Source organism: Xylocopa sonorina, chromosome 11 (assembly GCF_050948175.1).
Source record: "Xylocopa sonorina isolate GNS202 chromosome 11, iyXylSono1_principal, whole genome shotgun sequence".
Lineage (NCBI taxonomy): Eukaryota > Metazoa > Arthropoda > Insecta > Hymenoptera > Apidae > Xylocopa > Xylocopa sonorina.
In genome coordinates this window covers 7,006,679-7,033,063 of record NC_135203.1, presented here as the reverse complement: position 1 = coordinate 7,033,063, position 26,385 = coordinate 7,006,679, and the positions used below count along the sequence as shown (strand labels likewise).

The window sequence follows — 26,385 nt, the reverse complement described above, 5'->3', positions numbered from 1 at the left end:
CCATTTGTAATTTACGACATATTAGTTATTTTTTATTCCCCTCGTGATTAAAAATTTTTTTATATATTAATTCCTTTGATTTATTTTATAGTACTGTTAATTAAATAAACAAATTGCTTAATTTTTATTGAATAAAAAGAGTAAGATAAATTATATCTCCCGCTTTAGAGGTAAGAGAGAGAAAGACATATTACAAAGCTATAAGAAAGAGTGAGACAGATGCTAGCGACTCTACTCTGGAACCCCTGGCGCCATCTCTGTGAAAAGTGCTCAAACTGTTCACACAGCGTTATCGACAGTGAAGTAAACTTCTTAAAACTACTATCGCCATCTCTCGGAGAAGAGGTGAAACTAGTCGTACATTAGTTTCAGTACTTTCTGTAGAGATGGCGCTAGTAGTCTTATGTAGTTTACTTCACTGTCGATAACGCTGTGCGACCAGTTTGAGCACTTTTCACAGAGATGGCGCCAGGGGTTCCAGAGTGGAGTTGGTAGCATCTGTCTCACACTTTCTTATAGCTTTGTAATATGTCTTTCTCTCTCTTACCTCTAAAGCGGGAGATATAATTTATCTTACTCTTTCTATTTAATGAAAATTAAGAATTTGTTTATTTAATCAGCAGTACTCAGGAAGGCAATAAATGTGTAATATACAGGGAAAAATATTCTTTATTATAATACTTATACAAAAATTAATAAATTTTTATACATGCTATAATACATATAATATGTAAAGTACAAATTATGGTATGCTTTTACATACTATATATTACTGTATTTGTCAAAAATGGCACAAAAAATTTGTTATCAAAAAGATATCAAACATGTTTTAATTTTGTTGCGCCTTTTCTTCAATTTTGCTATACTCTTCTTTTTCAAGCTGTTCTCGCGTTAACAAGGACAATCCCAATTGATTCTCACGAGTGAATGGTTGGGCCATTTGTCGTAACCATCGTTTACTTATCTAAAAATTACAATCAACAGAGTTATCAGCAGTATCTGTACTAGAAGTCTTGAATCTGGAAATTTACCTGTACAGCCTCCTCAGTTGATAAATTACATAAACTATCAGTCAAATGCTCCTGTATCCATTTTGGTAATTTACTTCGTTTATCTATTCTTGAAAATCTCTATAGAATATATACTTTGTTAAAAAATTATATATTAACAATCAAAATTATTCGTGATAACTTTTAATACCTTATCCGCGAATACCATTATACCATAATCCGTCTTTCCTCTAATTGCTCTACCAACACATTGTGCTGCGTGTCTCATTGCATCGAAAGTTAGAAAGTCATTTTCTCTTATCTATATTAGTAATATATATACATTTATTTATTACCTCAATAATATTAATGAAAGCAATTATAAATTTGTGTCTTATAATTTGATTTAATAACCTACTTGAAACTGATCACGAAGGTATTCTAATCTTGCCTTTAAAATACGTGATTGTGTATATACATATGGAATTCCGAACATCAAAACGGCTCTTCCTAAGTGGTGATCAAAATCAACCCCTTCCGATACTTTACCACGTGCTACTGAAAGCAGCACAGCACCCCTTCCATTTTCACAAGCTTTTATATAATTTATAAGAGCTAAACTAGTTTCTGCAGAATCTTGAGTTTCGATAAAAAGTAGCTTGTGCCTTTGAAGTTGATCAACTACACCTTGATCATACCTATAATGATATATAAATATATCTACAGTTTAAGTATGTAACAATAAAGAAGAACTAATGAATACAAACCATGCAGCAATAACAGACTCCATATATAAGTAGGAAGTAAAAAAGCACACTAAACCATCAGGAACTGTAGCAGCGAATTCAACTAGTAGTTGGCCATAATTTCTTATGACAGCTACATCTTCTCTTGTTTCATATTTCGATGAGATCGCGACTTGATCATTACCTTTTGCTACGATCTGATATTATTTCAAAATTAATTTGATAATTTAATTGCAATTTAGAAAAAAACGCAATATTATACACACACTTACCATAGGTAAAAGACAGGGTCTAGCTAATGTCATAGTAAATGATGACATTATGACTGGATGGAAGTTTAAAATTTTAGGATACATGTCTAATGGGGATAATGTTCCTGATGTAATTACTACTGACTGAAATCTATCAAATATAGGTTTCATTCCAATTGATGAATCTAAACAACTGAAGTGAAGGATTGGATTCAAAACATTAGGCGTTTTGTCGTCAAATGGTTCGACTATAATAGTAAATCCTTTTGTATATGTAGAAACTAATGTCGCAAGATGTGTCACTAATATTATTGGTGAGAAATCAGTTAAATCGCTTATCTCCATAGTGCGCAAAAGAGAAGCCAATCGCTCAGCACAAAATCTTAATGGTTTACGTTCTATTGAAACTTTTGCTTGGACATCCCTAAGAAATGCAGCAGGTGATTCTTGAACTACGTGTTGTATACGTAAACGTGTTTTCAAATATTCTACAAATCGTTTTAAAAAACTAACAAAATGTTCTGCATTTCTAATATTTCCAGGGACCACTTCTATAACATATATATATGTACATCAAATTTAAAATGTAAATTATTTCATACTTACAAATAATATAAATTAGATTTTTTATTCAGAATTAGAGGTATACCTTGCAAGACTTCATCCGGTAAAATAGGATTAGCCAAGATTATATCAGTTTCTCTTGCAACATGTGCATCTTTTAATCCTTCTACTAATCTCTCATATTCTTCTTTTAATTTGTTTATATCATCATCTTCTTTCATTCTAAATTACCATTACATTAGCATTTTTTATAACAATTATATTAATATTATCTAATGCATTATTTAAACTTACTCTGCTACTGTTTTTTCAAGAAGCTGTAAATTAGCTGAACTTTTTTCCAAAGTTCTTCTATTAATTTTCACACTCATAGAATCAATACATACATTATCTAAAATAAATTAAACAATTAGAATCTTTATAATTCTCACACTATGTAACTATATATTAGCTGCTTTATACCTATGTTGTGAGCTTCATCAAATATTACTACAGAACTTTTGCTTAATTCTTTAGACACAGTTTCTGCAATTTTAGGATCTAATAAATAATGATAACTGTACACCACAATTTGGGCATGTAAAATCTAAAAGTTACACAATATAGTTAGCATTCTATACTATCTTAAAATATATATTTTAATTTTTTTAATATGCTTACTGTGAACCTTGCAAGAAAATATGGACACCAATTACGATCTCTTCCATACTCTTTCAAATCATCAATAGAATATATGCCTGGTGGCATAAGTTGCTCTTTGCCTTCCAGATCGAATCCTTCATAAAAAGTACAGATTGGCGTAGATTCATCATAGTTGTGTCTCTCACGGATATACGATGCTGTGAGAGAATGGCAACGTCCATCGACAATTTTACCTTCGCGTTCTCTGCTTACCTAATTCACACACATTGCTAATATACTTAAGCACATGTACAATGGCTATAAAAAGTCTACATGGAAAATGAACTTACTTCTGGATGAATGCACATATTCTTTCTTGAACTAAGAACTAACCCAACAATTTTCGGTTTACTTTCCGTTTCCTTTTCGTAATAATCCATTAGTTTCTTTAACTCCTCTATTACTTTCTCTATCTCCGGTACCGTACGGGAACAATAAATTAATTTTGTAACATCCAATGGATTCTCCAACATGTATGCTACAATTAATGATAAAAGAGTTATGGTTTTGCCAGTGCCTGAGGGCATTTCCAATAAACAGTGCCCCTAAAATTGTAAGCGAACAATTTGTACTTTGTAACAAATAATAGAAGATCATAATAAAAAATTGTACAAGATAAACTTACTTTAGCATCCAAGCCTCGTTTGAGCTCGAGCATGTACGCATATTGCTCTGGATAAATGTAATCGTAAGGAAAATATACAAGTAAACCGTCGACGCTGATTCTGTAAACAAAAACATCTAGTTAAAATTTGTATTTCAGGAAGCTAGAAACACCTTGTCAAATGAATGTTTATACTTACTTCATATTTCTATATTATCTATTACATAAGGAACGACTATTATTTATTGATTAACATAAAAACCATAGAAAATTTGAGACACATCGGTGAGGTTATATTTGTAACGTTATTTCAAACTAACTACAGTGCACGAAGGCGAACGTGTTAGCCTATACATAATTGCGTTCATAAAGCAGTATTATTTTAACAACAGACAAAACATGTTAATTATGAAGAAGGTATCATTAAATGAATTTTGTTCATTTTATTGAGATTTGATAATAAATTATTTGTAACTTTGTAGAGCATTGTTGTTTGTGATAGTTTTGCGGTATTAATCAATATTTAAACATACGATACAGATTTCATTCGTTATACCGATTCAAACCGGAAGGAGCTAGCATATATCCCTCACTTCCGCGACGATTTGGCGTCTGTGATACAACACGTGTGTAGGGAGCGAATTAAAGATTGAAACAAATTCATCATAAAAATTTAGGCATTTAAGTTTAAAAATGGGAAAGCCAGGTAATTAATAATCATTTAAATGTTACTCTCATATCTAATTCCTCGTGAAATAAAAAATTTTGATTTTACTACACGATTCGTACGATCTGATATGTTACAACAATTATTTATTCTAAATTATTAAGATATATAATTGCTCATTGTATAAGACACATGTATTTGTCTTTCTAAATGCAACTACTTTTCCTAAGAATATATAGACCATTCTGTCAAACAAAAGGCAATTTTTGTGTTTGTATGATACATTTTATTTTAACCTATTTCCCTGCAATTTATGTTTATTTTTAAGTAGAAGCATTAAGTAGATCGAATTAATTCAAATAATGTAAAATTATTTGATAGCCTCCAATAATTGTGTTATAAAATTTATTTTATTACAGGATTTTCACCAGGCGGTGGTGGCGGTGGATTTAGAGGAGGTAGAGGAGGTGGTCGTGGTGGAGGAGGTGGTCGAGGTGGAGGCGGTGGACGGGGTGGAAGAGGAGGAGGAGGAGGAGGTGGACGAGGTGGTGGCGGAAGAGGCGGTGGTACTCCACGTGGACGCGGAGGTAGAGGAGGAGGAGGAGGAAGGGGACGCGGAGGAGGTGGTTTCAAAGGTGGCAAAACCGTCGTCATAGAACCACATCGACACGAAGGGGTTTTTATAGCTAGAGGAAAGGAGGATGCATTAGTTACATTAAATTTAGTACCAGGTTCAGAAGTGTATGGTGAGAAGAGAATAAGCGTTGAGGTACATAAATCAGCTAACATAACTTGTATTGTACAATTTACGATGTACACAATAACTAACGAAATGAATATTACAGGCAGAGAATGGTGAGAAAATTGAATACAGAGTGTGGAATCCTTTTAGATCAAAATTGGCTGCAGCTATACTTGGCGGTGTAGATCAAATTCACATGCCTCCTGGAAGCAAAGTTTTATATTTAGGTGCTGCATCTGGAACTACAGTGTCACATGTAGCAGATGTTGTTGGTCCGGTGGGTTTCTATGAATGTTTTCTTAATAAATATAAGTTATACCATGCATACATTAGAGCCAGTTTAGTGCATTATTGCTAGCTTGGTGTCGAAGTTATGCTATATAAATCACATGCGCGTTTTTTTCATTAAGTAAAATGTATTATCGTTTACTTTAAAAAAACGCGTGTACAAACATACAACTATTTTATTTAATGCATCTTTTATATAATTACAAATAGCGTTTTAGATTTCATTTATCTTGTTCCATTTTAGGAAGGACTTGTATATGCTGTAGAATTTTCTCATAGATCTGGTAGAGATCTTCTGAATGTTGCTAAAAAACGGACAAATATTATTCCTATAATTGAAGACGCAAGGCATCCACACAAGTATAGAATGCTCATTGGTATGGTGGATACAATATTTGCTGATGTGGCACAACCTGATCAAGCCAGAATAGTAGCTCTGAATGCCCAATATTTCCTAAAGAACGGTGGACATTTCGTTATTTCTATTAAGGTAAATATACGTTATTTTTTTAACTATTATTTTCATCGTAAATTGTTTTCGATTTTACATTTATACGGTCCGATTTATTTCTTTCAGGCGAGTTGTATAGATTCTACAGCTCAACCCGAAGCAGTATTTGCGTCGGAAGTGAAAAAATTGATTGCTGACAAATTGAAACCACAGGAACAAATCACATTAGAGCCATATGAAAGGGACCATGCCGTTGTTGTTGGAGTGTTTAGGCCGCCACCAAAAAAAGCTACCTAAGATCTATCTATATGTATATATATATATGTTTTGTTTAATTATAGAGATCAAATCACAATTCAGCATGATCTTCAGAATATATGCAATAAGTTTTAATCGCGAATGAGAAGATAAAAACTATCTGTAATATAATGTAAAGTAGACAAGTATTACACGGATATAATATTTGGACATTTTCTATAAAAGGAATTAACTTCATTATTGTACCTGTACAGTTAATACGCGGAAGTTACACCTCGTACATGTACGATTGTTTAACACAAAGTTCATATTTTAAATATTACATGTGATCACTTATACTTTCATACAAATAAAAAAAATTTAGTAAAATATATATAGTGAGTTTACTTATAAGTAACAGATGAATTTCTTTACCCTTTTTTATAATCGTGAAAAAATATGTCTCGTATATATATTTAGTACTGCAAAAACAACTGAAAGTTACTACATTTACATAGTTTTCTATTCAGATAAATTAATCAAAATTAAATACTAAAATTCATATCTAAATTAACCAGTTAATTTGATTTATAATTACACTTTATAATCATTATGCATCATATTTAATAAGTAAAAATGCCACGTTCACTGCTAAATACACCCAGAAACGGTAAAACATTGGATCTTCTCAATTTCATAAATGATTAACCATAACTACATAACGACAGACAACTATTTTTAGGATATGTCATTAATGAAAGCCATAGATTATCAAACAAAACACCTATTTTAAAAAAATCGTTAACTACAGCTCATAAGTATAATTCAACCACAAAGAATCAAGATCGTTTAGTAGGAGGGGCAGATGTGCCCGAAGAAAAAGAAGATGTGTCACATCCAAGAGAAGACATTGTGGTAGAAGATTCTGTCACGGCGGAGGACAAAGCATCCACTATGAAAACAGAAACTGGAGCACCTACTCGTACAGCTGGACCATGTTGTACTTGTATGGGATCAGTGCCAGGATCAACAGGGTATAGATAATCATTTTTCACTGGAAGACTGTTACAATCTCTGGAGAAAACAAGTTATAATAAATCGTACCGGCATTGATTAAATGTAATATTTGTATAAAATGTTGTTTCGTAAATGCAGTGATAAGAAGGTGGATGAAATGATCGATTATGTGCATGAAAATTTGCAAAATGCGGGTAAAGCGTTGGCCTCTTTAAGCGAGAACTTTGAACACGAATCAAAGGTTGAGCCCTGTACGCAAGTAAAACCGTCATGAAATTGGGAAGATGAGGGTACAATAAACAAAGTCACTCAATAAGAATTGAATAATACACTAATAAATGAAAGCGATTGCATAAATGAAACTGTCGTTCAAAACTCCCAATTTCGTAAACCGATTAAATTCTTACTCCTTTTCAAAAAGACTTTAGTCTAATATTCAAATATAAAGTAAGTATTAAGTGATACAGTAAATTGAATTTATTTTTACAAAAGTTAATGTTCGCTGATGTATTTGGTCGAATACAACAATGGAGTGGTTTGGTTCAGAGTAAATTAGACATTTGCAAGGAAGAACTCGAGGCATTGCGTAAAGAATTGATAGCACGAGCTTGTGAGATCGACAATCTGAGGAAATTATTGGCAGAATGCGAGGAACGTGAGGCAAGTTTTTCGATTAAAATTTATGTTGCGCTATGATTTTTAAAGCCATGAATTTATTACAGAAAGCAATTGCGACTACTCAGACAAATGTGCAAACCAAACCGACAATACAACTTCCTGTGCAAGAGGAAGTAGTGAAGATTGCAAATGAACCCGTTGTAATAGATGAACCTATCGTAGAAGAGCCGAATAAAGAAGAAGTGGTTCCAACAAAACATATAGAAGATAATGTCGAGGAACAAATAACGTCGACAATATACGAGCCTCAGCAATTAGAAATTCTTTGTACGGATGCAGCTATTCAAGCAATTATGAAAGACAGAGATAGAATACGGCAAGAAATGGAGGTATATTAAAAACTCATTTTAGTCATTAAATTCATGTGTAAATAAATTGAAAGGTAATCAACATTGAAATCATCTAAAATAGCTTGAAGCTGAAATAGCAAGACTTCGTAAGGAAAATCAGCGCATCATAAAGGAACGTGCGGAATATGAAAATGCGATACAACGAGCGTTGCTACGAGGTGTTTCGTCCTTAAATGTTGAAGCCCTAAGAGTCTTGCGTTGTCCTCCGATTCCGTGCTGTACTCCTTGTGCACCTTGTCCTGCTTCCGCTATGTAAGATTTAAAATTCCGTATCTCCTAAATAATTTAATAGTTTATATCTAAACAAAGGTAATGTTGACTCAAAGTCTCATTCATAGGGACTCGATCGCTTCATGCAAAAAGGACGATCCATCAGCTTTGATGGCTAAAAGTTGCGTCACTCAACGTAGTGGTAATGGAAGGAATGTCATCCGCGAGCAAGGTTGTCGTACCCTGAAACGACCTTGTGCTAGTCCATGTTGCCCAGCTGGGAAAAGTCGAAGATCTGTGTCGAACAACAGCTTGGTATTCCTTCTTCATCAGGAGGATACAGGAAACGTTTGCGCCTCAAATAATACTCTAATGCCCCGGGTTTGCGGCGCACCTGCTGTAAAAAAGATAGAAATACCACCGTGTCCCAGATTCAGTAAGTATCAAAATTAATTTTTCCACTACTTAATGCTTATAACTATTGTTTAGCTGTTTAACTTTTATGTTAATGTTATCCGCCAAGCAGTCATTTTTAAGCATCGCGGCTATTATAAGTAGATCATTTATCTGTGTGTTGATTTGTAGACATATGACGATGTGCAACGCAGGGGGATGAGATTGTTCCTGGAAAGAAAGATTCTTATTACAATGCAATGTTGAGTTAAAAATTGTCTTTCACGAAGAGGAAAGGAAGTGAGTGATAACAGGGATTTCAAGTAATCCTTGTGCAACCATAAAAAAGATGATATCGAAAGTATAAATATAACTTTATATAACATCATCAGAAAAATATTATAAATATTAAACATCCATTCTCATAAATAACATTAAAATCTTTTTTCATCGTTTAATGTTGCAAAATAGAATTGTGGAGGACATAGCAAAGGTTACGCAACATCGATTGAACTTTAAATGTATTACCTCAGCATCGCTGGCGCATTTTAATCTACGCACTTCACGGAAGTTCAATGAATGTGTGGTAAAATTATTAACTTCATATTTTAAAGCAATATCTGACATGATATCTTAAACCCAGTAATATATTTCGCATACTTTAATCTTCGAATCAATTGTTGAAATTAACTAGAATAATAATAACCGGGCAATATGTGACAAATTGTTAACAGAAAATATTAAAAAATATAACGTACACCTGTTTTACTTCTTGTAAGTACTAAACATTAGTGCATTTTTTTTATAATGTAATAACTTACAATAGTTTAAGTTTCAAATAATTTCAATCATTTAACAAGATGAGCTAATTATCAGCAATTAATTCGATAAGATGAAACTATTATTTCTATAAAGCTTTTAAAACTCTTAATCGCTCTTTAACGCACATTGTATGGCTGAAACATTGTGCGTTGGTACTTTCACTTTTCTTTAAGAATTTATGTATACAAAATCTTTAAAAAAATATTTAAAAAACATTAAGTCTTCCAGTAAAATTATTTAAATAATTTTCACGTGATTCAGATTCAAAGTAACAAGAAACTGTAATAGAGGGGCAGAGTAGAAAATGTAAATTTTTAAACTGTTTCCTGTTGTAAAACGTATGGCTGATAACGTTTTACAAACTAGAAACAATAACGAAATCGAGAAAGGATTTATCGTTTGTTCGTCATTGAGCAGTTGGTTTCGAAATATAAAAGGATTACCTGTATTTCTCAATCGGCACGATCTTTTACAACGCGAACACCTCTCAGTTGGAATCGCTGGTATAGAATCTAAACTATGTATTGTCATAAGTAACGAGGCCGTTAACTAAGCAAGTGTCCTGTTATTCGTTCAGTTCATACCGATAGAGAAACTTCGATCTTAGATTTTCTTAACTTTATTTTCATGAATAAACGCGCGTTCTCTGAATATATTAATAACATTACGAGAATATTTGCAAAAAATAATAACAATCGATTGGATAATTACAGCTGGACCAGCAGCGTGGTAATGTTATTAATATATTTTTAAAAGTATCAAATCCCTAACGAAGACGTCACATGCTTTCTCAACTAATTACGAAAATGTTTCCGCGAAACAATCCGTGAGTTCTTTTTAATTTTCTTCGTAGAACTTACGTAAAGTTCGCGTGTGCAACTACCATATTGTCTCTGTCTCATTCGATCAGCAGTTTAAAAACGTCCTGTTCAAAAACGTCTTAGACAACATCAGTCAATCTTGTTAGTTGCTCTCTTACGTTAGTTAACAAGACTATCCCGATTGTATGACCAAGTCATTAAAATGAACTATTATTTTTCATAACGTTTTCACGCGTATAGAATCATATCTCTATAAAAAATAGGAGGAATGTTGGAAAGAAGCACGTCATCGAATCAACTTCTCTCTTTTTTGGACGTCCTCTGTACTGAGGTAGCGGTATGACAAAAACGTTGGTATAATTGCAGGGGGACCGTCCTTGGTACCCTAGTTTCCTTGGCCGATGATAAAGAAAGGAAAGAACTGCCTTGAAGATTCGACAGAAAAAGATTTACTTGTTGTGAACCAGATTGAGGAATTCCTCGCGAGTCTTTGGGTCGTCTCGAAACACGCCAAGCATGGTAGATGTAACTGTCTTACTGTTTATTTTCTGCACGCCCCTCATCACCATGCACATGTGCCTGTAATATGAAATAAAAAATTGTGTTTTCAATTTTTTGTCCGGTAAACGCTGTTACATATTGACTAATCAATCATTGGTATCTCGTCATTAGAAACGAGAACAATTAATGCACACGGTGCATTATGTTAAATAGAATTCAAGAGCTTGTTACGATGTTTACTAACAAGGATACTGTTACTTAATATGCATGAGTTACTAACTACTTTAATTGAGATGCATTACGACATACATACGTATATTATTAATTGTACTAGAAGTGTGAATGTGATGTCCAGCCTCGGACTTACGGAAGAAGTGAAAAAAAGATATCATCAAGGACGTATTAATCTCATTATCAGCTTCTTGATTTTAAGCTGTTAAGTCATCATTTGACTCTCGGGATCAGTTTTAATTACAAATCAACATCGCGCTTGTTTTCTTCTACATTCAATCTGTTTTTCAATTTTAATTGCGTGCAAGTTAGAAAATCAGCGCGTGGTTAACGATTAGGCAAATTATTTCAATAATAACAATTACGATGTTTGAATTATTGAACGTCAGTGTGATAATTAATGTTAATAATTTAGACGATTATTAATAATACTGATTCATTATTTAACACAGATCTGTACATTTTATTTACAAGTCGCGTATCCGAATCAGAATAATCATAATCATTTATACGTGTTTAATCTGATAGTCAAACGTCTCTTGATCAAAAGAATACGCTCTAATTCCTCACTAAGAAATAGTACGTTACAAATGCAAGGTTCTATTCTTACGTAAAATTAGTCCTTGCGAAAATCGTTGCTCAAGCTGTGAGCGCACTGAAATGAAACTAAGGGAGAAACTAAAAGAATTTCATTTTAAATATAAAATTACATACACTCCCTCAACAACTACAGCTACTCCAGCTGGTTGCACCGCTTTTGTCACCGCTAGTGCGATTTGTTTCGTCAGACGTTCCTGAACCTGAAGACGTCGGCTGAAGATCTCCACGATTCTAGAAAAAATCGTATAAAAGATAAGAATAATGATATAAATACTATATATTTCTGTAAAAGATAAGAATTAATTATGGAAATGCTTATTTATTGAACAAAAATTTATCTAGTGAATGTATATAGAATCGATTAAATAGATGTAAAACAAATTAGAGTTATTTTTACGAGCCTGGCTCGAATGTCAGAAAATCTATTCCTTGCTTATCGTTTGAAGGCTAATGTTAAGTTCATAATATTTAACAGGCAAGTGAATACGCCGATTGAGCTTAGCGGTGCGTGAAAGTGTACGGCGTGCCGATCACTACCAGTCGTATTCTTTTCATTCTGCTTCAATATTCTTTCAATCAAGGCCGTAACTCTACTGTCTGTGCAATTTGTTATCTTGTAGTTGTGCAACAAGGTATCAGTATTGCCCCGCAGTTGCACTCTATTCATGGCCGTTTTTAGCAAATTTTATTCACATCGTTGTTATGTAAATATCAGACCACACCAGAAGATACTTGGATTGTTTACATTCGGCAGTGCTTCTAATTAACAGACAAGCATTTTTACAGTGATCTATCCATGGTAAAAAAGATAGTCGACTTGGAAGCGAAAATACACAGTTCGGATTAGTTAAATAACATTACTGATAATGTGACTGATTTACGTTGCTTGAGGCCAACGTAAACAGTGTAAACGGTCGATCAATGAAAGTGTTTGACCAAATTGCAATCGTCACTGTTCAATTAAAGTGAACTGTGTATGTACTTTCACCTTTGCTACAATTGTCTCTCTGCCAGTTCCGTCGTGTCGCAATCATAAGTCTAAGAGAATACGCATCTTACATTTAAAATAAAATCTTTATCGTAGAGCTTATTAAAATATAATCCCTGTTTCTAAGAACAGCGACGCGTAATAGAGCGTAGCGTGCGATGACAATTCGAATCAGGCAATCTAATTGATCGTCAGTAAATAATCTGGTTCCGATTTATTCGATTTCTATGGAACAAGATTGTTAGCCGTCTTAATTTAACAGACGATTTAATCGATCGCTCGAGATTTAATTGCACCGAGGCAGCTTCTGGTTACGCGTGTTAATCCGGTTCTCACCGGTGTTGGCCTTCTAATCAAGAAAATTGCTCTTTACCTAGCTAATTTGCTGAGACCTAGGATCTTCTTACAGGGCAGATAACCAATCGAGACTTTCCCGTAGAATGGTACCAAGTGGTGCTCACACATGGAGAACATCTCGATGTCTTTCACCACGACCATCTCGTCATGATCTTCGTCGAACACAGCATCGTTTATAACGTCTGTAAAACAACGAGTATGAATTGTAGTAAATCGATAAATATTATACTTATTCGTAAGCGTACAAATAATTGATATGTTTCTCTTTTGCAAAATTTTTTACGTATATATTTGTAAGTTAGTTATTTTTTTCTTAGACTGGGTGTTGAAATAAATCTTTGTTCAGAGACGAAGAGACAGAAAGAAGAGACGATTGTCGTTTAAATTGTTCTACGAAAGAACATCTTGCACATGGGTTAAGGTCCTCACGATCTCCTAGCTGTGATTTACTCGATATTGACCTACTTACTACAACGTTCGCAATAGTGGTGGTGGGTGTATAGGTATGAATCGGTGGTTGGTAGATGTCGGTGGGTAGGTAATGGAGGGTGCTCTTCACGGTTTCCACGGCAACCTTAACAAGAAACAGCTTCACAATGACCGACAATGATGAAACGAATTCGTCCCGGTTAACCAACTGTATTTTTCCATACGTAATAAGATTCTACCGTCCGCTACGAAAAAATAATTCTTTGAATCCCTTCTAACTCGACGGAGTGATAGGATGAATTCGAAATCTCGGGTGTACAGAATTTATTCTGCCGCTTTCGCGTGTACATCCATCTACGCGAAGCAACTGGCTTATGCAATTTCCTCTTTTATTTACTACCTTTGAAGCGGACGCTCAAAGTGTGCAGTTCAATTTTTCGTCTCGATGATTCAACACGATCAATCCTCGACCGGAATTCAATGGATTGTACCAATTTAACGGACTACGGAATCCGTCTATGTATTTCTTTAATCGTGAATAAAAAAAGATTCAATTGTGAACATGTTTCTGGATAGTAAAAGAAACATTTTATCATTTACATCGTTTCAGATGTTTCGTTATGTAACGCTTTTACGCGATACAACTAATCGTAACAAATAAAACAATGTTTATTGATATGAACACCACTTGCAATGATTTATCGTTCGCATTTTTCATTGCGATTCAATGATATTTGCTAATATTAACGAGTGCTATTTATACATACGATACAAATGTCGTGGTTCTTGTGCAGATATTCGGGTGCATTTTCAGTATAAATTCGGCCAAGCTTATCGACGTGAATGAAGGTAAAGAGAAATTGTCAGAGAGGAATGATTTTGTGGAAGTGGCTGGTGGTGGTGGTGGTTACATCGGTGGTAGGGGGTTAAGCTTTTGCAGGAAAGTGCCCTGGTCTCGTTTCAGATTCATTGGGGTGAGCAGAACTACCGTTAACCGGGCTTATCTCGAGGGTAGTTTCATTCTAGAAGGAAGAAAGGCTAAGTCAAAGTGAATTAAAGCCTCCCCAGCACCTGTAGCTGCTGCTCTATGTAAGCGTCTCAAGACATGGAGGGTCGCACCATTTATTGTCAGCTACTTAAAGCGATCAAAAGCAACGTAACAGACGTACCAAGTTAATTTACAACGAGTTCCTAAAATGATAAACAAAATTATGTAGAGAAAATGAGAATTAATTTTCCTTTTTAACTCGAAGCTGTATTGAAAAAAGATGCATTGAAGTTCTGATATTGAGCGATGAAGTGTAAGGAAGAATAGTTGATGGCTGTACCGTGTCGTTCCCATTTTATTCAGCTATTCGCGAAGTCATAATTGCCGGGAACAGTAATAGTTTTACCGTGGCGCACGACAAATGGAAGGAAAAGGTGAAAGGCATTCTTCTCGGGCTATCGTGCGTCCCTGAGACCCATTTATATCGTGAGCTTTACGCTCTCTTATTCCGAATCGTACTTAGGTCTTCCTCTCTTTTCTCCCGTGACGGATCTCAAGTAACTTCAAGTAGGGAAAGAAAGAAATGGGCGGCACTTTCCTCGAGTAGGTGTATTCATAGTTTTTATTCCATCGACCGTATCGTTAAAAGGAAATCGAATGTCCACATTATTTTCAAATAGATGAGGATACTCATAACAAAATATTTTTTTTGCAAACGAGGAACATTCTATTTTTTGTTGAATTTGTCAAGGAAAAATTATACTTTATCTTTTTCTTTTTTAAACGTGCGATACTAGCTTCTCTCATAATTTCGTAAGAGAGACTTACCGTCGATGCTTTGATCGTAACCCTTCGTGAAGAATAGCATGGCTTTTGCGGCACGTTCAGGAGTTTTTAAAAGGCCAGGTCGATCGGGGTCCTCGCCAAGGGAACCCAAAAGTAGCCTGTAACTCCGTGACATTTCCGGTAGCAAAGCTTCGCGCGTGGGCGGTCTATGATCTAGCTCCAGATCGTGGTGAAATGTACACTTTTCGTGGCCTAAAAAAGGCAACAATTTTCGATTATTCCTCTGTAGTTGAACATTTCGAGTTACTGAACTCTACGAACAAATTACTTCTACATTAAAATAATAATAATAATAACTGTTACATATAAAAGAGTTGGATACAGACGATGTGTCATTATTGCTTAGATCTTATCTCGTTTGCTTATGAATGCTGCTCCAATTTTTCAATAAGAGACGAAGCAAAATACATACAATGTACAAACACCGTTATCTTTGGCACTGACCCGCGATAACTGCACGAGAAGATTCATAACAAATAGACTCATTCGAGACTGATGAAAAAACCAAATCTATTTCCTTTACGAGAAGTATATCTGTAGCTCGTGTTATCGTAACACCTATACGCAACAATCTATAACTTTTAGTCTTTCATTAACTCTGTCAACGCGGAAAAGAAATTACAGAAAAGTTTTTCTAGACGTTTACTGAAAATGAATGTCCAACAACGATCATTATGCTTATTCAGAGAGTAGAAAAACATGAAAAAGATTAGAGCTGTGACGATGAAACGTAATCCAAAGCGACGCGAATGACAATCTTATTGTAATACAAATTCTACGAACGAGTTTTTTCTTATTACTCTTATTCTTTGCCTCGTTTCTTTCAAGACTCGTAAATATACGTATAAACGATCGGCATTCCCATTCACGATTACCATAATGCTTTAATTAAGTCACGGATATCGATCAACCGATCGATCGAGTCTCGTGCAGCCTGGCATTAATATTTCAAAGGCAATGCGACTCGCGCTAAAGCTTCGCCGTTCGAACTGTGCCGCTCCATAAGTGTCACATTTTGCCGAACTTGTTGCATAACGATTAATGACGGCGTTAGAACGATCTCTATCGATAGGGATAATTTATCACTTGTATAACGTTCCATTTGCGAGCAATCTAGAACGTATTAAAGCAGAAAGAGCCACACCAGGCTTCTCTCCGCGTGGATAGAGAAGCGGAAACTCGGAAGGATATGATCTGGCGTTGGAACTGATCTATTCACAGATGGGAAACTAAGTTAAAGGAAGAGATCTTCCTAAACGAACCGTATCGTGTAATTCAATCGAGTGACGATGATACTAGGTCTGTCGATGGTGTTCACGGTCAATGTACATCAATTGCGCATACTTGCTAAAAATGATTAACCAAGTTAAACTGTTATGCGTGCTCTAGATCAGAAGTTCTCTTAATATATCTTATTGAAATGCACGTGTGCACACGTGTCGCAAAACAAGAATTTTTGTTCTCTGATGCGAATGTGTTAATTTCACAGAATTCGTTCAGGAAAATTGCCATTATTGCGCTTGGAAAGATCCGAGTAGAAGGTGACGAAGACCGTTTCATCGAAATTGATACCGCGTCAAGACTTGGGAAATTGCACGATAAAGCAACTGCAAGAGTTTTCTACGTCTCCCCACTGAAAAAGTGGTTCTCTGTTTTCAAAAACTCGATGGTCACGTTGCAAGGAGGACCATATATTCGTTACAGTTAGACGTCACGTACGTATCATAACTGTACCCCAGGAGTTCCCAGTCTGTTTATCATTTCAAGATCAGCAGGTACAATTGACCCGGAAACGCGAACTAAGGCGAGAGCTCCCCCCAAATCCTTTTCACGGGCCGCGGCTTTTGATCAATGATAGGAACGTTGCGCGGAATAATGTTAAAAGTCGGTCGAACATACGGCGAGAACAACGAAAAGTGAATGTAATGGTTTCATTCGAATACGTATTAATTTTTTTTTGTACAAAAAAACTGCTACGAATGAGTCACAATACAATTCAAAACGAGTTACGTAGGTACCATTTGTTTGAGCAATCGATTGGAAGCGCAACAAATGGCAAGGACTCTAATCGCTTTGAGAAAGTTTAAGTGTTCCTTTTTCGAATTTAAAGATAGAACGCATTGAATAAGAAGAAATTAGAGACAGCTATGGAATGAATGTCAGTATCGAGGCATAATTGAGAAGTTAGTGCCACTTATAGCGTGCAGATAACGCTAAAACTTTAATGGGAACTATAGCAAAGTTAGAAGCTGCTTGTTACGTCTGTCAACCGCGAGCAATTGTAACAGACGAGTTCGTGAGGAAAAAACGAACGGCGATTCTGATTACAATCCTGATAATATTTCGAAAGTTCTTTAAATATCTTTTTCTCTCGTGTTTCCCAATTGAAAGTATGTTATATGCTTGAAGTGCGTATAAACCATTGTTATCGATTACTCTTCTTCAATTATTGTTGTCGAACCGTTCTCCGTACTTTGTTGAACGAACACATGCATACTGGTTCTAATTGATGACCCAATCGGCGTTAAGGTGGAACTGTTTCTTGGATTAGGTAAATTTTACAATGATTTGGCAAGATTGCTAATTGGAGAATTGCTAAATTTTCTTAGGAATGATACCTGGCGTGGTGGAGGTCCGCGGAGTCCTGGGCGTTCCTGGCACGTCCAGGTTGTCTTCCTCCACGTTCTCTGTCCAGGAAACAGTCCTGAGTGGTCCAGGCTTTTTTATTAACATCTTCCGATCGTCCTCACCGTCATATATACTTAAATCCTTAATTTTCGCGCACTGACTGGAAATCCCGTTCATGATTGTACCTCTCGACTCTGTCCGCCACTTAAATTAACAATCGAGCCTCGTCGCTTCTAAATTCGAGACGATCCAACGATGTAAAACCACGGTGGTTCTAGTAAAATTTATTCAAGACGTCTGAAGGAATGTTGATAAACGAAATGTAATCTAATAAACGCGTAGAAATTGAAATGATTAATGCCAAACGTGCCGAGTTTAGATAACATATATGTACACCATCGAACAATTTATTAATATTACCACAATGGCGGCTTATTTTCGTGGTGTCGTGGTAAAAAAGCACTGGACAGTACCTCAGTGTCAGAATTGTATGTACGTGTTCTGCTCGGGACATGTTGTTGTGTCAGTAATTCGACGGTGATGATGAAATAGCCTGTTGTTTTCTCTGATGGACGAAAATGCTTGTCGTTGAAAAAGTACAGTTCGATCGTGGCAGTATCACCGAGAGGCTATTCATTTTCAAAACTGTGGGACCACGCTAGAAATGACGCGCGTTTCCTCAGTTTGATCTCGAATGCTTCTACCACGTGATCCATGAACAATACATGTGTAAGTAGCGCTCGGCACGTTTCAGCAAATCGGATTCGAGCGTCAAACTAAATGGAACTTACTCGCAGCCGGATTCAATCGGTTACTTCACGTATAACTTTCGCAGTTTCGTTTTTCTTCGTTGGTACAGCAGTGATGGAAATGTCGTTAAGACACCGAACAGTTCGGCTTTGTTTTCGTTCTTTGGTTACTTTGTCTGTTGTCTCTGTTGAAGATTGAACGTTCGTGCTAGCCGGAGAGCGGCCACGGTTATTTTTCAGATAAAAGGAGTGAAACGAGAGGGAAAACAGAAGAGCGACAGCGGGTGCCGGATTCGAGTTCTGGGTGAGGAGAAATAAAATAAAAAAGAGAGCGGTCAACAAGTCCGAAAGGAAATAAAGGACCGCGAAGTCGCTCGGTCGACTGACGCAGTGTGACTGAACCGACGGAACCGTGGAGAGTGCGAATGTCCCCTATTGGTCTTCCGTCTCTGTCGCTCTTTCGCTCTATCGTCGTTTCTCTCTACACTGCACCGTGTCCGCCTCTCTTTTCTCGACGAATTTCTTTTTTTTCGTTCTCGCTCTTTTAGTCCCTGTTTCTTTTATCTAGAAACGGCGACGGTAGATTCTGTCCTGGTGTCACGTTCGATCCCCGAAAAGCAAGCTTCCGCGACTGATGATCAGAGCGTCGCGTCACGTTCGATATATATCGAGAGAATGCAAGTGCATGGTGAGAGTGACACGGGAGTGAGAATGCCTCCCCCCAAACGAATGCGATCCTCCCGCTACAGTGTTCGAGAGGGAAATACCCGGGTTTATCCCAGACCATGTACTGCGGGATGTACAGTCTCGAGTGACAAGTAGCGCCCCGATTGGCGAAAAATGTCAAGATATCTGTAACCGAGCGAGGTCGACACGGCACACGGTTATGCTTTTACAACGTAAAGTGCCATGAGATTTATTACTTTCATATATTCACAGTTACAATTGTGTTCAGAACAAATGTAATAATGGTTTAATGTCAACAAAAGAAGGGCGAAAGAAAATGAAATCAAGTCTTTGCAAATTAAGTCTTTCCAGCGACTAGTGTCGGATAGCACATATGTATGTATCGTAGATGACCGTGGTATATCAAATTCGGAGTAGTAAAGGAACTAGGAAATACAATTCACCGAAATGATTTAGCACAATTATATATGTGACCAAAAGGCACAAAAAATCTATCCTTCGTGCGTCTTCAGAGCGCGAATCTACGTCATCGTAATTTCCGAGAGACCGGTTCCCCGGCGGTTACCTTTTCCTTCGATTCACAGGATTCTTTAAGGCTGCAAACGTGTTCTCAAGACTTATCACTTATTAAGACGTAGGCTTTTCCTAATACGCCTTTGACGCACGCGTCAGACGTCCATTTCACAAGACTCTCCACGATCGCGATTTTTGTAAATTCCTTCTTTCCCCTGTAATTATTCCCGAAGACGTAAAACCATCGTTAACATATTTTCATTTTTGTCGGGCGGGAAACCCCTTTAATAGTGTACAGACGTCATTGAGTTAATATGTACCTTGTACAACCGCTCGTTTTTGGATGCAACGCAGTGACATTGAAACTATCCCTATAACACGATTTCGATAATATGGCACATTATAAGTATCGTTTGTTGGAGATAATTAAGAGCGGCAACGACAAAAGCGATGATAGTGACGTGCAACTCGCCATTCCCTATTTCAGTAATTAAGTTTGTACGTTGATGAGGCCATCATGGTATTCCAGTGAGGCTATTAAACTGCAAGGAAACGAAGATAGGACGAGGAAGTTACCGTACATTATACTTTCCCATTATACTTTCCTGTATCAGAATTCTTCAACTTGATCTAGAACCTTTATCACAACTAACCAATGTATGCATTTTCTATATTTGTATTTTAAACATAATAAAAAATCTGGTTATAACAAAGTTCGCTTAATAATCTCATGCAACATAACTCGAACGAACTCTTCTCATTCAAACATATCAATGGATAATGTAAAACGTATCTTTGCACTATACAATTAATTACTCTTATTGCACTGAATTAATAGGAATGTAAACTCTTTGTTTCATGGAAGAATTGCAAGAAAGAATGGTGTATTGGATCACGTTACACTCTGTACTACGATAACGTATCTATCGGGCTGTACAAAAGCAGGTATGTCCCTCGTCCATATTCATAGTTGCACTACTGAAACTCGCCTGAGTTCAGCTGACCTTCACTACTTGCAATCAATACAAAGCTGCTGGTTGGTACATCGTGAAGATACATCGATGTTCGACAATATCCATATAACGTACTTAATGAGAGAAAAAGATCTTATTTCTAACAGGGATCTACTCCGAAATTCACGAAGGACAAACCTGACAATCCACTCTGGAAATTTTATTAGCGTTACCCAAGCGGCATAATAAGCGTGAAGTTTTTTTGTGCCAGAATAGCGGTCGCATTGAAAACGATGAAAAACTGAAGGAAATACGATCGTGTAGAGAATCAAAGTGTATCGGTGAAGAATTCGAGGTCATTCTCACGTAACAACGATGGCGAATTAATACCAAAGGAATCATTTGAAACGCGTAGTCATGAAAGCGAGAGCAACCTAGCAATAGAATAATAAATTAATCACGTAATAAATAATGTAATTAAAATACTAAATAATCATTGGTGATAGTTTGTATAAGCAGAAAGTTATAGAGATTTCTTTTTCCTCTATATCTTCGTCTGATATCGCGGTACCCATATCTTCTTCTTTACTGCAAGTTTGACCCTAATACAAAAGGCAGCTGGACACTCGATATCATGCCCTAATATCATTTTATTGATATCTAATATGATCGACACGATAAATCTACGGTAACACGACATCGAGCCGTGTTGTAAAAAATGAATGCAATAGATATGAGGTGCAATTCCTCAGGGACACCACATGGCCGTTCTGGACCAATGATCGAAGAAGTACCGATTGTAATTAAATTATGAAACTGTCACGAGTTCTACCTAGCATATTTTATTTATTATTCATTGGTAATAATTGCAATTAACTTGTCTTATATTTCATTTTTATGTATAATTGACTTCTTTGTCAAATTGTCAGTATCAGAATATGAAATATACGAAGAAAGCTAAAAAATATTAGTAAACTGGTTTAAAATTGGTGTAAAAGATAAACTTGCAGTTATCTTGTAGAAAGGAAGAGATCAGTAAATCAATTGCAATATAAAAGTAAGAATATACTCTTAAGAATAGACTCACCACCGTTAAACGTGCGATCCATTTTGCCTTCAGGGTGGTCCTCGATGTCTTCTCTCATGAAAGTCTGGGGTTGTTTGGATAGTAGTTATATCGCGCGAAAAATAAAAGAACTGCAAATAATAAACAGAATTTTTACCGTTACAATTGTTATACTACGATAGTTTCGATTATAGGACGGGAAAAGCTTGGCAGTGATAACTGTAGAGGATAAATGTCGTTTGGCAATGATTCTCTTTCGAACAAGAGACTTATATATGTAGCTATTGAGGATAAAAAACCTTTGTCAAGCAGAATCCCCCTCCATCTCTTGCCAGTTTGGTACTGTAACAGGAAATGTACGAGCATTAAAAACTACGTTTCTAAACAAAGGATAAAAGTTAAGGCTTAAACAATTTCACTATGTATATTAAGAAAAAATAATTACATTGAGGACTTAACTAAAATATGGTATTTCCCAATTTTTATTTTGTTGACTGTTTTGGGATACTTGGAATTCCACTTGTTTCTTGCACTCTAAGCTGAAATAGTCCAACTTATTGTTCATTCTAAATTATAACGCTCACAACTATTAATTTTATCATAAAAAACTAACACATACATGTCATGATTTAAAAAAAATAATTAATTCATCTTTTTATAACATTACATAAATAACAACTAACTTTATGAGAAATACAAAACACTAATTGAAATATTGTATAACAAATAAGTATTCAATAGTTTAGTTACATAAACTAATCGTATTATATTATCATCTATATTTAAAGATGAAACGACTAACATTATATATTTATGACCAACAATAATTAAGTAGAAACGATTCCTTTCATTTTTTCATACCAAGATTGGATTTAAATATAGATTTAAATTTACTTCTAACAAAAAGCAGTTTTATTAAAAATGTAACATAAATGCTTAACATGTTTTCAAATATATATAAATATACATTCAAACTATGTAAAAAAAGCATTAATATCATCTTATTCACCAAGCATAAAAATATGTGCGTTATATTTGCGGTGCATTTGTTTTCAACGATTGAAGAATATATGTTTTTTTTTTATATTATACTTTGGATCCTAATATATTCCTATGAAAATAATAATATATTTTGTATTAAATTATTGTTGTAATTAACGTATAAAAATAATCATTTCATATTATGTAATAAATTATAATAATTAAGAGTATATTCGCGAATATATTAATTTTGACGAATAAGTACAGAAAAGTTAAAATGCATTACCACAGATGAATATATTCTGTGTATATCCTTCTTTTTAATGTTTATATTTTTTAATATTATTGATCAGTATATTTTATTTGTGTATTAAACGCGTGTTTGATATACTCTTTATATTAAAGCAAAGCTATCATATCTGTCGTTTAGCTTACAAAATTGCTTAAAAAAATATAACCTTGTTTGTAAACCGCTTTAAATGCGTTTATACATAAATATTTTATAAAAAATATTTATCTCGAATGTTAATTATTGGGAAAATTGAAAGTAGCAGAGTACCATATTTAAATAGTTACAAAAAACAAAAAAAATGCAACATTCCATGTTCTACATATACTCGTTTTCGTCGTAATATAGTAGAGTTGTGCGTGTATGTATATCCACGTTTTTACTTTTCAATGGAAGAAATAACTTCGAATTTGATGTTTTTCTTAATTAACTCTTCAATTAATGATGTTTTGTTATATGCTGCGCCAGGAGAAAATATACCACCGCTAAAATAATAGAACAAAAGTATAACGCGTACAGCTTTGCGAGCAATAATATGCTATGTATTTAGAAATATATACAAACGTACCCTGCTGGCATTTTATCAGATTCTTTGAGAATTGTTATTGCAGAGAGTAATAACATAGCGCATGTAGCGCCGTATCCAGGATTATCACCACTGACTTTAGTAATCATCACTTTATTTGGTGGAACCTTGTGTTTATCGGTAGGTTCAGTTAATTTTTCGGTCCATCCTTCTGCTTTAAATTTAATGGAGAAATGGGTTTCTTCTAGTTCATCCGGCTTACCACCTTCACGACTTACATATCCACCAGAGAAAAATGAAGGATACTAAACAGAATTCAAAGAAATTTTATAAGATATCTTTTTTTCATTTAAAGTAATGTAAAATATAATGTACCTTCAGTAACAGGTTGCGGCCAAATTCACATTTTGATAATACCGCAAATATTAAGCCGAAAATAGTAGTAACCAAAACCGAGAAAAGAGACCTATTATTTGGAAAGAAATTATTTAATATACATTTTTTATTCCTACCATTAGTTTGAAATAAGTTATTAACAATCTGGATATGAGGCTTACTTATATGTGATGTAAGTTTGAATTTGAGCTGGTCGTTGTTTATATTTTTCGTATAAAAATCGTTGGGTACGAAGAGCTACAGAACGATCGGCTCCTGGAAATATCATGGACCATTCACTTGATATGGGAGATTTATGAACCAAACCCCTATAACAATTATTAACATTCAAAAATGTTATTAAAAAATGAATGCATATAACCATGTTATATAGTTATTAAATTGTCAACCTAGTTTTTAACTTTGGCAGCATTTGAGGTAATTTTTCTGGATAAAGTTTGGATCGTAGTTCGCGTAACTCATTGGAATGTGCTACACCATAAACTGCTGATTCGTATGTTCCATAATGTACGAGAGCATTATTGACTTTTGCAGTTGTCCAAAGGCTTAGGTAGCTTTCAATAGAATTGACATCACCATTGAACTTTTGTTGTGTAAAAATTACACCAAGGTCACATGGTATGCTATCAAATCCACAAGCACTTACAATGTAGATACCTGCTTCTTCAGCTGCTTTATTATATTTCAATATCATAGTTTCCATGTACTGTAATTTATTAAAAAAAAGAAATAAATAACATAAAAATATATAATGTGAAGGAGGAGATAGAGAGAGAGATAAGTAAAAGTTATTATTTAAAAATATTCATCAAATTACTTGTGGTTCTCCAGTGACATCAACTTGATGAGTACGTGTGGCAATACATGCTTTGATAATTGGTTCACCATAAAATCTATATGGACCACAACAGTTAACAAGTACTTTAGCTTGTGCTGTCATTTGCTTCAATGATTCTTCATCTTTTAAGTCAGCAATCAATATGGGTACATTTTCTGCAAAAATTAATTATATCATCTGAATGACATATTATTGAATAAAAATTATGTTTTATTTCAATTTAATGCTACCAATGTCAGGAGCATATTCTTTGACAACTGCTTCCAAAGCTTGCTTCCTGCGTCCAGATACACCAAACTTTAATTCTTTTTCTTTGGCCAATTGCGCGGCAACTTTTACAGCATACTTTCCAGTGAAGCCAGTAGCTCCAAATATCACAAAGTCTAGTCGTTCATTTGCCATGATGCTGGTAAAAAAGGTATAAAAAGATGCATGGTCATTCCTTTGCTCTTACATATTACAGAGATCCAAAAGAAATTAAAAAAGTTCTAAGTTTTATGTAGACGATCAAGTATGAAAAAGTAGAATATATATACTTTATAAGCTGATTCAGCATAAAACGATAAGAAACCAGATTCAATTTATGCAAGAATAATGTATGTTCTTGTTCGAAAAGAAAAACAGCAAGTACAAACTACACTGTTTACAAGTCTGCTGAAAATATAATATTGTAAAATAGCTTTTTTCTTTGCCACAATAAATTGTTCTAATTGCACGAATCGCGTAGAAAATTGTATAAGCGTGAGAATTTATTCTAATGAATTCAAACAGAATACATGACCTACTGTAAACATTATCAATAAATTATTCACGATTCTAATTTCTAAGCGCTGTAAAATTAAAAAAAGGAGTGATCGTTATTCGTAAAATTATTACCCTTGTATATGTACAGCAAAATAGTTGAAAAGACACACCTTTATAATACTATGGATCTTGAATGTCGTCAGAGCGTAACTGTCAATTCGCCGGTAATATGACGTAAATGAAATAAAAACACTTGAATATTTCTTACATTTTTCACTAAATAGTTATAATTAAAAGTTTTAGATTATTGTGTATAAAATATAATACATACCTCGTGAATCGTAAAAACGTTCAGCAGAATCTTTCCACCGACCTTTCCTCGATACGTACTTGTGCTAAACTTAGCAAAGTTAATCTCTCTTCTACAATTGTACCTATATATATATATGTGTGGTATTTGTAGGTATAAGATCGAATCAGGACGACTGCAGACTGGAATTGCGCTGCGTAAGAGATCATATTATATAATATATTCTCAAATCATATACAATTTTTATGTATATA

At 34.8% G+C, this 26,385-nt stretch overlaps 5 protein-coding genes and 2 long non-coding RNA genes across 10 annotated transcripts in view; 2 read left to right on the top strand and 5 right to left on the bottom strand.

Annotated features, from left to right (window-relative positions):
• The window catches only part of LOC143428828 (uncharacterized), a 35,177-nt gene that overhangs the window by 8,680 nt on the left and 112 nt on the right, over nt 1–26,385 (bottom strand). The gene's annotated exons all lie outside the window — the stretch shown is intronic.
• Xpd (general transcription and DNA repair factor IIH helicase subunit XPD) lies at nt 688–4,181 on the bottom strand. Its single transcript, XM_076904982.1, has 13 exons — nt 4,035–4,181; nt 3,857–3,956; nt 3,522–3,776; nt 3,211–3,444; nt 3,013–3,136; nt 2,845–2,941; nt 2,636–2,772; nt 2,008–2,537; nt 1,757–1,932; nt 1,408–1,687; nt 1,201–1,311; nt 1,032–1,130; nt 688–964 (listed from the first exon to the last, which is right to left on the bottom strand). Exons 1-13 carry the CDS (start codon nt 4,037–4,039, stop codon nt 830–832), a joined length of 2,283 nt encoding a protein of 760 aa, XP_076761097.1. The 5' UTR covers nt 4,040–4,181; the 3' UTR covers nt 688–829.
• On the top strand, nt 4,402–6,602 carry Fib (rRNA 2'-O-methyltransferase fibrillarin). Of its 2 annotated transcripts, XM_076904989.1 has the most exons (6): nt 4,402–4,541; nt 4,922–5,005; nt 5,036–5,271; nt 5,348–5,521; nt 5,777–6,022; nt 6,110–6,602. In XM_076904989.1, exons 1-6 carry the CDS (start codon nt 4,529–4,531, stop codon nt 6,278–6,280), a joined length of 924 nt encoding a protein of 307 aa, XP_076761104.1. In that variant the 5' UTR covers nt 4,402–4,528; the 3' UTR covers nt 6,281–6,602. The 2 variants fall into 2 exon arrangements, with proteins under 2 accessions (XP_076761104.1, XP_076761103.1); XM_076904988.1 differs by having other exon boundaries at nt 4,922–5,271.
• On the top strand, nt 6,857–9,608 carry LOC143429278 (uncharacterized). The gene is made up of 8 exons (XM_076904809.1): nt 6,857–6,890; nt 6,963–7,072; nt 7,123–7,254; nt 7,730–7,897; nt 7,960–8,244; nt 8,327–8,517; nt 8,604–8,911; nt 9,061–9,608. The coding sequence occupies exons 1-8, from the start codon at nt 6,857–6,859 to the stop codon at nt 9,066–9,068; spliced, it is 1,236 nt and encodes a 411-aa protein (XP_076760924.1). The 3' UTR covers nt 9,069–9,608.
• On the bottom strand, nt 10,296–22,199 carry LOC143428780 (GTP cyclohydrolase 1-like). 3 transcript variants are annotated; one of them, XM_076903902.1, is made up of 6 exons: nt 18,871–19,005; nt 18,070–18,353; nt 15,434–15,643; nt 13,205–13,370; nt 11,958–12,074; nt 10,296–11,090 (listed from the first exon to the last, which is right to left on the bottom strand). In XM_076903902.1, the coding sequence occupies exons 2-6, from the start codon at nt 18,254–18,256 to the stop codon at nt 10,961–10,963; spliced, it is 810 nt and encodes a 269-aa protein (XP_076760017.1). In that variant the 5' UTR covers nt 18,257–18,353; nt 18,871–19,005; the 3' UTR covers nt 10,296–10,960. The 3 variants fall into 3 exon arrangements, with proteins under 3 accessions (XP_076760017.1, XP_076760018.1, XP_076760019.1); XM_076903903.1 differs by having other exon boundaries at nt 18,070–18,312; nt 18,871–18,949; XM_076903904.1 differs by lacking the exons at nt 18,070–18,353; nt 18,871–19,005 and adding an exon at nt 22,069–22,199.
• LOC143428920 (uncharacterized) lies at nt 13,555–14,335 on the bottom strand. The gene is made up of 3 exons (XR_013102487.1): nt 14,273–14,335; nt 14,018–14,120; nt 13,555–13,762 (listed from the first exon to the last, which is right to left on the bottom strand). It is a non-coding gene; the product is annotated as an uncharacterized LOC143428920 (long non-coding RNA).
• Pu (GTP cyclohydrolase punch) lies at nt 23,588–26,218 on the bottom strand. The gene is made up of 8 exons (XM_076904987.1): nt 26,153–26,218; nt 25,308–25,483; nt 25,057–25,232; nt 24,629–24,945; nt 24,401–24,547; nt 24,219–24,309; nt 23,886–24,148; nt 23,588–23,802 (listed from the first exon to the last, which is right to left on the bottom strand). Exons 2-8 carry the CDS (start codon nt 25,477–25,479, stop codon nt 23,697–23,699), a joined length of 1,272 nt encoding a protein of 423 aa, XP_076761102.1. The 5' UTR covers nt 25,480–25,483; nt 26,153–26,218; the 3' UTR covers nt 23,588–23,696.